General features: G+C 33.7%; 1 protein-coding gene across 1 annotated transcript in view; it reads left to right on the forward strand.

Annotated features, from left to right (window-relative positions):
- The window catches only part of EDIL3 (EGF like and discoidin domains 3), a 224,305-nt gene that overhangs the window by 122,209 nt on the left and 88,811 nt on the right, over positions 1–13,285 (forward strand). Inside the window, exon 5 of the mRNA XM_088522101.1 lies at positions 8,189–8,302. Coding sequence (XP_088378227.1) covers positions 8,189–8,302 — 114 coding nt within the window. The remainder of the gene's footprint in view (positions 1–8,188; positions 8,303–13,285) is intronic.

The following is a 13,285-nucleotide window of genomic DNA, read 5'->3' on the forward strand; positions in this document are numbered from 1 at the left end:
TAGGAATCTTTATAGTACACTTTAGACATTTCCATTTGACTTTTATGAACTTAATTCTATGATCTTAACATTATTTTACACAGTATCTAGTAGTTTCTAGGAAAAAAACAAAACAACTTTTGGACTGTATTAATAATAAAATGGTTACTATTGACACTCATGCTGGAAAACCTTTATGTAATGGACATAACACAGAAAATATTATGTTTGCATATAGCAGAGTGATGAATAAACTTTGCAGTATTTACCAGTGCAGTTTCCTAAAAATTTTTAAATTAAATCTGACCTGAATGAAAAGTGCCCAGAAGAACAGTATTATATGAAATAGTTATTTTTTCTTGACATTTCAAAAAAAGTTTATAGAATTCATCCTTAGCATTCATTCTAAAAACCGTGGTTAGAATTAGTATTATATTGCAATGCATTCAGGAATGACTGACAAACTTTAAATTTGGACATTTTTGTTCACAGGAGTGTTAACGAGGGAAAATGCCATTATAGTAGGTAAAAATTTGAAGATTTAAGTAATAACTCTGTCTTAAAATACAAGCTTACAAATAGCCACTACCACTAGGTCGTTGATTCTGGATAAGCATTATGGTAAACAAGGGTGTAAATGATACAGGTAGAACAGATATGTGAACCTGTGGGGCGGAAATCCAGTCATTATAAAAAACACTCTTTAGTCAAAATTAAGTATTTCACAGGTCATGTCAAATTGAAGTGCATCATATAAAAAAAAGACTTCCAACTTCAAGTATTCTTTCAATTTTGCAGAACAGGATTTTCTTTCTCAAAACTCCTCTACTGAAGAAGAAGAAGAACTCTTCTGTTCCTTTTGAATGTAGAGTGGGAGGGTTATATTCATAACATATTAGTTTTTTTATTTGCATAAGCTTGCTTAAATCAGGAAGAGTTTTCTTGACTATAACATCAGTAAAGATTTCGTTCATTTTGCATCCAAAAACTTGTTTGGAATTTCTTTGAAACCTAGCTGAAAACTTTCATAAAGCTGTAGATATTTATAAAACAAATTACTATTGAATGAACTACTTACCTGTTTAGACTCTTTTAACCAACAGTTTAAGATGATCTATTTCTCTTTTCAAACTTTCAGGTTTTTTTCTGTTTTAAATACAAATTTGCAAGCTTTTTATAAAATGTGAAGTTGTACCTTTCAATGTGAAGTTGTACAATTTAGAATGGTTTTAGTAGACCATAGGACCTAAAGAAGGCAAATTCATGTTCCAAATTTTGTTTTTGTAAATATTTTACTGAAAGTCTCCTGACTCTAAAGCAGGCATGTCCTTTGAGTTCTTTAATCCTTCACATATTATCATTTAACTGAGTAGTTCTCTGTTAAAATAGAATTATTAAATATTAAGATAGACTTATTAAATACTACTTTAGTAAATCTCTTGATTCGGATTCTTTGCTGGGTAAAATCACCAGGATTTTACTGATTTCAATGCAGCTGGGCCATTTAATATCTGAAAAATGCACAAAAATATATAGTAACAAAAAGTATATAATCCAACTTCCATGTTATTTATTCGGAAAGTAATAATGAAAGGTTCCTATTTGAAAGGTTATGTTTAAACAGTAAGAGCTATTATAAAGTTCTGCAGGCAAAATCATATGGTTCATATGGTCTTATATTACTTAGTCTTCTAATTAAGTCTTTCAGTGTCAGTAATGAATAAAACCGGTAAATTCTATCTAGAATCTAAAGATCTATCAAGAACCATCAAAAAACTCCAACTACATGAAAAGGCTGCACCAGCTCAAGATAATTATTCTATATTGTTCAATCCTGTATTTTATTCCTTAAGCATTCCCATACAAGAGGTATCTTAGTATAGCATTCAGTCATCCGTACACTTTCTTTTCATGTAGAACTGGGATAGTGAAGTTCATCTTTGATTTTCTTTAAAAAACTTTTTTTTTTCTTGCTCTGGTCTTTATAGAGTGTGCAGTTGCTTTTTTTTCATAGAAACTAATTAGGAGATTATAAGCAGTTAATCATCAGTCCCCATCTCTTTTCTATACATTGAATAGATCTTGTGTTGTTACAGAAAAATATTTGCAATATTACTGAGCCACAGCTGTGGTATGTCTAATCGATGCCCCATGATAAGGGCCAAGCTTACTTCTAATTTGAAACGTGCATTCCAGATATTGGGACTTAGATGGGTTAAGCATTTTATCAAGCTAGAAGACTGATGAAAAATGAGACTTGGGACCAAACTGTGAGTATGATCCACAAGCCAAAATGAGCGTAAAATCAAAGGATGCTCAAGAAAGAATGGGTCGGTAGGCAGGAGGGAAATTCAGGAAGCGTGTACTACACAATTTAGCCCTGGACTAGAAACAAGGCCGGAGCCTTCAGATAGCAGGAGCCAGGCCTAAGCCAAGAACAAGAGGGCAGGAGGTGGGAACAAGCTGCTGGTATAATCTTGTAGCCAAGCAGCAAGCTGAAATGTCAAAAGCTATTGATCAGGCTTATTCAGCCCTCAGTCACAAAGAATCAGGCTGATAACTGCCAGCTAGCAGAAGAACTTGAATAGTTAATAGTTAAATGTTTGATTATAACAGGTCTGTTATTAATATATACTATTTTTTTAGTTTGGGGTACTCTTCCTGGAAAATTTGTGTGTCTACAGTTAGCAATTAAAGGTCAAAATAAGCAGTATATTTCTTTAGTTATATTACTTTTATTTGTACAGTATCTGTTTTTACTCATGCTATATTCAATACTCAAAGGATTTTACAGTGCTATAATCAAACAAGGATCAATCCCCAAATTCTGATGTGTGGTAAGTGCCAAATCACCATGTTATGTAGTCTAGCCCTCTTACTTGTGCAGTTTCTGACATCGTATTTCTCTTGCAGGGTGCCTAATGATGCAACTTCAGCTGTGCCCAGGCATAGCTTTCTGGTTATGGTCTCACTTTAGGAAGTGGAAATTGTAGATGTGGACCTAACATGATTTTTAGATGTGTAGGTGTGTAGTGGAAATTTAGGGTGGGACCTAACATGATTTTTCATGTCAAGTGCCTTCACCCTGTGATATATTATTCAAGTAGCAATGCATTTTCAAAAAAAAAAAAAAACAGTATTTTCTCATTCCTACACCCCAGTTCATTTCAGAATTCTACAGAGAGATCTGTTTTGAGTCAAGGTGAACTACTACAGCTGATACATGTCTCTGAATTGGCTGCCTTAAGTGCCAAATCAGTGAAGTTCCATATACCCAGTGCTTCATTTGATATTATCATATTCATTATTGTTATTATTACTACTAATTATTTTTAGCTAACTGTTGGCACAATTCAGAACTATTAAATTCCTCCATGCTGGCATTGAAGCCTTTTCTAGAAACTCTTTCATTCAGCATTTAGCAGTCTTATTAGGTCATTTTCTTAGGGCTTCTGAATTATCTGGTGGAATCCAGTTATCTATTTTATCTATTATAGTGCATAAAGTTTTTATCTGAATCAACCTCAAAAACTAGCTTGGCATAAACTGAAGTATATTGAAAAATCAGAGAAAACAACAGTGATTTTATTTTGTGTTACTCAATTTATGTTAAAAGCACATTCTTCTAATGAACATAAATAAGTTGCATAGTCAACAAACAGTTATTATTCAAGCATATAACATCTTTTGCTTTTCTTTAGAAGCCTTGATTGTCTTTAGGAGAAACTACACCAGAAGTTCTTGAATTTTAAAATTTCTACTGAAAATACTTCAAATCATCATAATACAACAGTGCTTGAAAGGGAATATTTGTATTTCAGAGGAGCTTTAGTTAGTGTAAAGTTTAATATCATAATTGGCCCATATAACAATTTGAACAGAATATCTGACCCTAATTTGCAGAAACCATTTTTAATAAAATATTTTATATCTGCACATTTAATCACATATTATAGTGAATAGTGAATTAAATAATTTTGTAAAGCTTCTGCTCCTTCCTTTAAATCAGTTAAGCTAATTTTCTTTCCTACAAAGGTCTGTGCTAGTATCAAATTGAAACTAGAATGAGCTAGTCCCTCCTTATTTATCATGTCAAATATGATTTATTTGTTTGGATTGATTATTTCAAAGCTGCTTGAAGTGGAGGGAAAAACAAAACAAACTCTAGGATCCAAGTGAAAAATATAATCCAGACTTCTTTCTTTCTGCATTAATCATATGTAATTGTTCCGCAAGGCTAAAATAAAGGATTGGTATAAAAATATCTGTTACTTTTTTCACTTCATTCTCAGAGACAATTAGAAATATACTGCAAAGTCATACATTTTATCCTGCATATTTCACTATGAAGGCTGACCCAAAATAAGTCAAATATCTTGAAAACACATCTTTATACAGTAAGGCTTTTAAAGGATAAATTACTCCCCTTTTTTTACCACATGAAAGATAGTTCATTTGCTTACTTAGTGTTTTTCAGTTCACAGTGACCTTTATTTTTTCCCACAAATGTGTTAGCTTGTATTAAAATGATCAATAATCTGGTGAAAATGTAAGGTTAATGGACTTTGCTTAAAAAGACAAGTAAGGAGATAAAGTATTGTGTTAAATTTTATAAATGCATATAAAGAATTCAGAACTCTTTATCTAGAATTTCTGTTCTTTGGTCATATCCCATAGTAGATTTTATTTATAGCACACTGAACTGTTCCTTGTATTCCTCCTCTTTAATAGGCAGATTTTCAGGCAGGAACCCAGTGAATTTTTATTGTTGCAGTATATAATGCCTTTAAGAAAAACTGAAAGTTTACTAGTAAATATTAATCTTATTATGGGACTCTGGAATTTTGCTCGTTCAAAGAACTGAAAGTAGCCTCCAAGTATAGCGAAGATTTGCCTTTGTATCTCTGTCTGCAGCAACAGTCGGAGTATGGATACGAAGTCTGCATACTGTGTATATTTTGCTGGCGTATGGCACAGAGTCCAGATCTGGTACAGACATGGACTGACTGAGTATAAGTGGAATTCAAAGGACTGCTTACTTTCCAGTTGTTTCAGTAGCACAGCTAAAAACAATCAGAAGCATATACCTATTTACTGAGAAGTTAATTTCACAAAGCATAACAAGAGTAAAATATATAATGGTTCCTCTAAAAATCTAGCTTCTAGTTGTACGTGTCATTGCCTTGTTAGTGCTGCTTGTTTGCAAAATAGTTCTCCAGAAAATGGTATACAGAAATACGGTCCGATGAATGCACAAAATGCCTGGGAACCCAGTGTAACTTTTACAGTAGATATAACTGTAGTTGTACAAATACAGCTGATGAAATACCATAATAAAACAGTATGTTCTTACTCTATAAATGTTTAGGCAAAAGACACCTTTATCTTTTGTTACGCGTTGATGACATGACTCTCCACTCCTCCCTCCCCCCACAAATGCTGTGAAAGTGTAAATACAAATGACCCTTATAGTTAAATTCCATTGGAATTTATTCATATCTTAAAGCAGTGTGATGGGCTATTACACAAATTACTGTTATGGTGAAGAAGTTATCATCTTCAGAGTGCTTGTTGAAGCAACAAGCTTCAAAAGTGCTCATTTATGTATGTCATTTCAGTGTAATTATATGTCTGGTCACTCTTCAACTAGATTCTGATGGAAAGATGGGAAGGGAACATGGTTAAGGGATGGCAGGAAACAATAATTGCAAAGACCAGCCTGCTATAAGCAGAACACTTTATATAAGTGTACCCTAAAAAGGCTGAATGCTTCGGCTTATCTTTTAACTACAAAGTTGGAAAAGAGCTTTACTTTAGAAAGCTTTCATTAAAAAAGAAAACCTAGTTTGAGGCGGGATCTGGAAATGCATTTTAACTGAGATTTCCATCTTCTATGGACTTCTTCCATAGATAGACATCTTCCATCTTCTATGGAAGTCCATGTAAAACTAAGACACCTGCTCACTGTGAAGTTTGCAAAAACAGACTCTTATAACCTGTCACTTCATGAAATGTTGTGCATGCAGTGCACATGCAGTGTTGTATTACTTCAATCACAAATTATGTTGTCTTAGCAACATAATTTTGGTAGAGCCAGATGTATCCAGTGCATCTGGGTTCAAATGGTGGCTTTTCAAAAGCAGATGGTTGGTTGTAGGACCATATTGTAAATTATTTGTGTACTCTAAAATATAATTTTCCTTTAGTTTCTGAAAGTGTTTAGTTTCTGGAATGAACATGGTTCATGCAATTTTTCTGATACCCTTTCTATTTTGGTGCCTTTTTTTATACTTAAGACAGTTCAGTTCTTGATGGGGTAAAATGCATCCTCCAGGAAATCACAGGCATCAGTGCTATTTTGTACATATGAAAAGTATTTATTGTGTATAGGAGTATAATTAAGATTTAGAAATCTTAAAATAGTTTTTTTTTTCCATCATAAAGTTACTTTTGTCTTGTGTTTCATATACCACAAAGGCAGAAAATTTAGTTTTGGCATAAAAATGACTCTTAAAGGCTACATCTTTGGAGTAGTAAAAATAATTCTAGTAGAAACTAATTTTGTAAAACTAATTGGAACAGATATTGACAGATTATTAAATGAAATAAATGAAGTAACTGTAAAAGCTAGAAATTGTGCATTGCTAGCTATGTGTGTTGTGTAGTAAAAAATTAATGATGGTACATATAGCAGTCCATCTTCATTCAACAGGAAAAGTGCACAATTCTCTTGTATAAACCATACTTATATATATATAGTAAATTAAAAGCTACAAAGATTTTTAGAACAGACTAAAGATACTAGCTTTTCTGTAGATATCAGAAAACCAGTAAGATCTAGGCAAAACTTGTGTATTAAAACATTACTTTTTTGTTTGTGTATTTCTAGTAAGTGAAAGGAATCAAAAAAAGTGCAAAAGTTGTATGCTTATCTATCAGAAATCAAGCTACTTCATTGTCATCCCTGCATTCTGCCTCTCCTTTACATGTCTTGTTACTTTATGTTTAGTCATTTATGTAGCATTTTCTTTAGCTTATGCTATTCACATATGCCAGCCCAAACCATTTCTGCATTTTGGGCTAGAAGCAGATTCGATACGGCAGTAATACATATTGTTCAATTTGGAGCGTGTTTGGACTAACAAAGAATGCAACAAGTTATGTCTGGTGTTAAGTACCCTCCTACTTGAGCTTATTTCTGTATTGTGCATGTACTGTGCATGCTTTATCAACAACTGCATCCATGATTTATATACACCTAAGCAAAACTGAGTCAAATTATAATGCAAGTTAAAGATTGCTTTCCTATTTGCTATTTACAGTGTCTAATGCAACAGGACTTCAACTCTTAGTGAAGCTAGTGCAGGCTACCATTTTAAATATTTAATCATATGCATTGATGCAATTCTTAGACAGAGTAGGGCATATATCCATACATAGTCTCTAGTCTGTATAGACTAAACATAAATGCACATATTGAGAATTCTGAGATATCATTGTCTTTCACATGTCTGCTTATGCTGACTGAAAAATACTATATTGCTTTTGAGAAAAATAGCGTGATACTATACATGAAGATTACCATGCTCCATTTGACAAGCAGGTGCTGAAAGAAAGTCAAAATTAAACACCTTTTCTGTCTTTGGAATTTAATAGAATTTTGCAAGCCCTTAGATAAAGCTGTTAGTTTCAATTTGTCGATTAACTCACGTGCAGAAAGGAAAATTTTTAGACAGTTAAGCAGCCTTGTCAATTAGATATTTAATGAATTAAGATGAACTCAGAGGCACTTTTAACTGGCATCTGTTGCTAAAGGAGAAGTATCTACATTTCTGAAAGTTCCAGGTGTCACTAAGTAGTACTCTATTGAGACTAATTTAATTTGTTCACTTAAGATCCAATTCGTGGCTGTGATACCCTCCAGGAGTTGCATAGCAAGTCTCTAAGCAAAACATTTAGTTCTGTTGTTGCAAAAAATTAGTAGGTATTTGGAACTAGCTACGTTTATATGAGATTGCTTTTCTTTTTTCCTCAAACATACTCTGGTTAATCGCATTCATTATTGAAAATGTTTGAAATTGATGGACTAAAGAACACATTTCTTTTAATATCAGGCATATAAATACTTTGTATTATAGTGCTTTAAAACATGTCTTTATTACTTTTAGAATGCCTCTTTGCTAATCTTGATGTTGTGTCCTTCCTGCAGATGTAAACGAATGTGAAGCTGAGCCCTGCAAGAATGGTGGAATTTGTACAGACCTTGTTGCCAACTATTCCTGTGAATGTCCAGGTGAATTTATGGGAAGAAACTGCCAATACAGTGAGTATCACAATGATTCTACAGCTCTTTTTTAAATGTTTGTGTTTTCTTCTATAGAAACAATCACATTACACGTAGAAATATTTTTGTATTCTGCAGTAGATGATGCTTGAGATAGCCTTGATTTTCTCTTCAAGATGAAAAAACTATAAGATACTGAATTTATCAGGTCTTAAAATAAATTGATATGATTTTCTAATATGATCATGGAATCATTTAGTATGTAGAATGATTAGCTAGAGTTAAGATGAAAAGGAGCAAATAGTGTTTAAAAAAAAAAACAAAAACTGAGTCAGTCTAAGGGTTCATCTAGCCAGGTATCCTCTCCTTAACAGTAGTGATATCATATGCCAGCAAGAACAGACCAAGTATATATGACACTTTGCTGAGCTTTCTCCAATCTCCTGCTATTTTCTGCTCAGAGGAGTTCCTGAGCCCTATATGTTTTGGTTTGATCTCATTTATTTAATTAGTACCTCAAAAAAGACTATTGTAATCCATTTGTCTTCATGTAAACTTTGACTTCATGTAAACCTTTCTTGTTCACAATGCGTTCTGTGTGGGAAAACCACCTCATATGTGGAAGTAAAACAAGTTATTCTGGTTTGATGCTGGTTCTTACTCAACATCGTTTGAGGTCTAGTTGAGGAAACGTTTGCTCATTTTGTTACATGCTGTGGAGCATGTAAGGAACTGGCCTAATGTGAGGATAAAAATGGCTGTATGTAAGGTGGACTCCCAGGAGAAATCTTGCATGGTTTTGCTAATAACTTGGATTATGAATGGATTGTAAAGATTTGATTCCCATAATTAGAATGCATTGTAAATACAGAGGAGTACATGTGAAAGACTGGAACCAGAATAACAGAATAAAATGCTATGGAACAAAGTGCGAGGTATCAGAACTTAAAAGTTAATGACCGAAGAAAGTGTTTTCTGAATTCGAAAGAATATGGAGAAGAAAGCCTATGTATTTCAGTTTATCCAAGAGTAATTGTTGATTGCTTGTATGATGGAGTTGTGGAAAAGACAAACGTAGTGGCAAGATATGTCAGCCTCATGCCTTGTGGAGAAGAGGGAAAATATTTGTGCTATTATACCAGATACCACTTTAAAAATACCTGAGATTTTGTAGCCATCCACATTCAAATAGCATGATTTCAGATAAGAGCAGGTTCAAAAAGATCTAATAGGTATAGCAGGAAAATCTAGACTCTGTTGCAAGTTGAATACTAAGTAAATTATGTAGTGGTTAGCAAACCATAACAAAGGTGAATGGTATAATTTATTTTTCTGTGTTCACATTGTAGATGCATGGGGAGGCAGGGAAAGAAAATGTGGATCATTAACCACAAAGACAGGCTAGGAATTTTTCCAAGTAGCTTCAATGGGTTCTCAGATTCACATCAGGCAAACAAACTGAAGCATCTAACATAAAGTGTACAAAACTGTAGAGAGAAATCATAGATTAAAGTTTGATTTGAGATGTTTTACATGCCTAGATGTCTACCTTAACAGAATTTGTGTGCTGTACTTAGTCACAAAATCTAACTCAGGAACTTCGTGATATAAAAAGATGAACATCTATTAAAGTTTTACATAAAAGTTGTTGATGGATTTTTTTTATGCACTTCATTTATTAAGGGCAATTGAAATGCAATTTGGAATTCTGGCAGGAATCATATCCATCTCTTTTAAGATTTATCCCTTCTGGTTTTTGGATGATAAAAAATTACAGAAAAATAATTATTATAATTGCTCAGGTTATACATCATATGAGACCAATTTGCTCTTTTACTAAAAATAGATAGTCAGAGCTATACAAAGTATAAGTTTTGAGAATATTGAACTAGCTAAAGAATTCTTCCAGTAAAGCGTTATTGAATTACAAGATAGGTGCCTATAGCCTGTCTTTTAGGACACTCGGTGGGAGGCATTATATTGGGAAGTGAATCATCCTATTAAGTGAGCCTACCTATTTTCACTAGAAGCGCTTCCATAGGTAAGTGTTCACCAGTGTCACCTAGGTCTCCATCATCTATTCTGTAGAACAGAACACTTAAGATATTTGAAAGGGTAATATTCTTGGGTGTCAACAATTTTTTTTTAATTATAAGAAGTCTGGTATTTTAAACAGCAGTCAAAGTGCTTTGGTATAGATATTGCTGCAGGTAGCAAGAATAGTGATTACTAAATGTGCTAGACAGTAACAGTTAATTTGTTATCTCTGGGGTGTGTGTGGCTTGGTAATTGAGTGGGCATGACAGTACTGCAGTGCAATAGTAAAAAGATTGTGTTCCTTTCTTACTCTGGTTAATGAACAGACATATGGAATTACCAGCTACCAGGTTATCTGAAGGACATGGAAAAAAAAAAAAGTAAAATCATTTGTGTTATAAAGAATTAAAAGTAATAAAGTACTTAAATAAGTAATTATATATTTTTGCAAAATGCAGGTATTTGAATGCTTCAGTTATACCCCTCCATACTCATACTATTCTGGTAACTCTATGAAGAGTTATAAATAAAAAATAGATAATTAAGGATGGAAATAAAGGTTGTACTCACTGTAGATTGTTACTGAATTGCCCCTATGCTGAAGACATACCACGTTACTACTTTAGCTTCCACTACTTTTTCACAGACTTTTATCATTCACTGCTTTTGCACTATCCTTAACACAGGTGACATGAAATGTTAACTGTCCTTCTTATACCAATGCGTTATTGTGCACTATACCAACTCCTATAGCCAGGGTTGTATATATCCATTTTTTGAGAAGTTTTGTGCCATTACACCTAATTATGTAATTATATGTAGTTATAACACATTCTAATTATACCATTAGAGTATTACACATCTTTACACTAATCATATAATTAAATACTGTTACACTAATTATGTAAACGACTGATTGCTGTTTCAGAATTACCTCACATTGCTCAAGGATTGCTAAACCACATCACAAAATATGTAAAATGCTGTAGATAGAAAAGAGAAAACACAAATTATATTATACAGACTATTTTTTCTGTCATTGCAAATCTGTTCTCTAGCAAGCATTTTCTAGTATTACATGTAGAGTGATGTATCCCAATTAGTGTTGCTTTGTAATATTGACTTGCCATGTTACTTGTCAGCTTAAAATAGTTTGATGTCAGGGAGTTTTTTCTAATGTTCATAATAAATTTTGTGTGTCTCTTCTTTGTTTCTTAAACTTTCCCCAATTTCTTTTATCTAGTCACCTAAATATTTCATTTCACTTTTATGTCATGTTTAACACTTTACGGATTTGTGAAAATTGTTATATTATACTCACATTCTCCAAGTTTGGTGAAACACTCACCTACCATCCTTATGACTCCTCCCAAGAGTCTGTCTGTATAACTAGCGCAGCTGAAGTGGGAGAGAGGCTTGTAAGCTTGTCTGGAACTGAGTACTGAGAGGTTTCTTGCCCCTGTGAGGTTTCTTGCCCCTGTACTCCTTTTGTTGGCTATAAAGAGTAGAGAATTTGTGCAACTCTAGCACTAAAATGCCTTATAAACTTGGAAGACTATACCATCTTTGAAACACTATACTATCATCTGTATCTCTTTCCAAAGTGGATGAAGTTTGGGGCGGCTTTGTGAGGGCTCAGTCATGCAGTCCTCCGAAGATAGGTAAGGGGATGCAATCAGCTGATCTCCTGGCCAGTTGGTGTAACTCATGCTCCAACCATGCTCCTGTTCCTTTTTGGCTTGCTTATGTTTTATTTGTGTATCTGTCTCACTTTGAAGCACTGACCTATACCCTTTTTTTCTTTCAGGATACATTTAAGTTCTGTCTTTTTTTCTTATTAGATACTGTTTACTGTACCCACTCAGGGATTATATGGTACTAAAAACAGTTGCTTCTAATTGCTAGAAAGCATGAGATGAGGCAGAGTAGTGTGGAGTATAAGAGCACTGGTGGCTTCTGGAAATGTTCAATTATTCTAGAATAAGCTTATCAGTCTTTCAGAGGTTCTTCAGTGAGCATCTGGTATTTACAAATTTATCTGCAGATATTTAGTAAACATAGGATAGAAAGAGAGCCTTTTCCCATCCCATGAAAGTAAAAATTACCTATATTGTTTGCATATTACTTTCCAGGTTTCTTAAGTCCTCAGCATTTCCTAGAGGGAGAAGAAAAGCCTACCATTCTTGCACTCTCTGAACAAATTCTTGCTTCTCGGCTCAGTTCAAGCTATCAGTGATGATCACTTCCATTACAAATTTCCTTAGTCTTAGAGTTTTCATAAATAAGTAATAATTCCAGAAGAGTTTCTCCTGACATTGAAGTCTTTTACTTGCTGGATCACAAAATTCCCTGCCAGGCAACAGGGAGCTGCTTCCATTGATGTATGACTGTGTTCATTATTAAGTGCAAATCTATATTGTTAAAAGTCTCCCATAAGCAACCTAGATTTTCTGTTTTCTTGGCAAACAGTGAACGCATTGCAATTTCACCATTGTGCTTGTGGACCTGTAGCTTGCTGATTACTAAAACTTGCTGACATTAAAGCAGATGGCGTATTTTCTCTATTTTTTTTTCCTTTGAAGAGATGGGTAAGATTAGTCACGGTAAATATTTTTTACATATACTACACCCCCTTAACCTCCTATTCTGCATGTTTCATATGCCCATATTTATGATGACTACATTTAGAACAAGTGTACCAGCGTGATTTGTCTAGCATATCACAAATCCTGCTAAGCAGTGTACCGGTATTTTTGTTTGTTTCCTGTGCAGTGTATTTTAGTACATTACCATATGTTTTTACCACATTTGGTCATCTTCTGCCATCCTGTCTCTGGAAATTAAAACAGTTTTAATTTAAGCAAAAACTTCCATTTTTTCAGTGTCCTTCTTAGTTAAGAGTTATGTAAAGACCTGATAAATCCACACATAAAGAGCGTTTCAAGACTACTGTTTACATGGAGCCTTGTACTCCCAAACTAGTAG

Source organism: Tinamus guttatus, unplaced genomic scaffold, assembly GCF_059628265.1.
Source record: "Tinamus guttatus ecotype Peru unplaced genomic scaffold, ASM5962826v1 Tinamus_guttatus_pri_ptg000149l, whole genome shotgun sequence".
NCBI lineage: Eukaryota > Metazoa > Chordata > Aves > Tinamiformes > Tinamidae > Tinamus > Tinamus guttatus.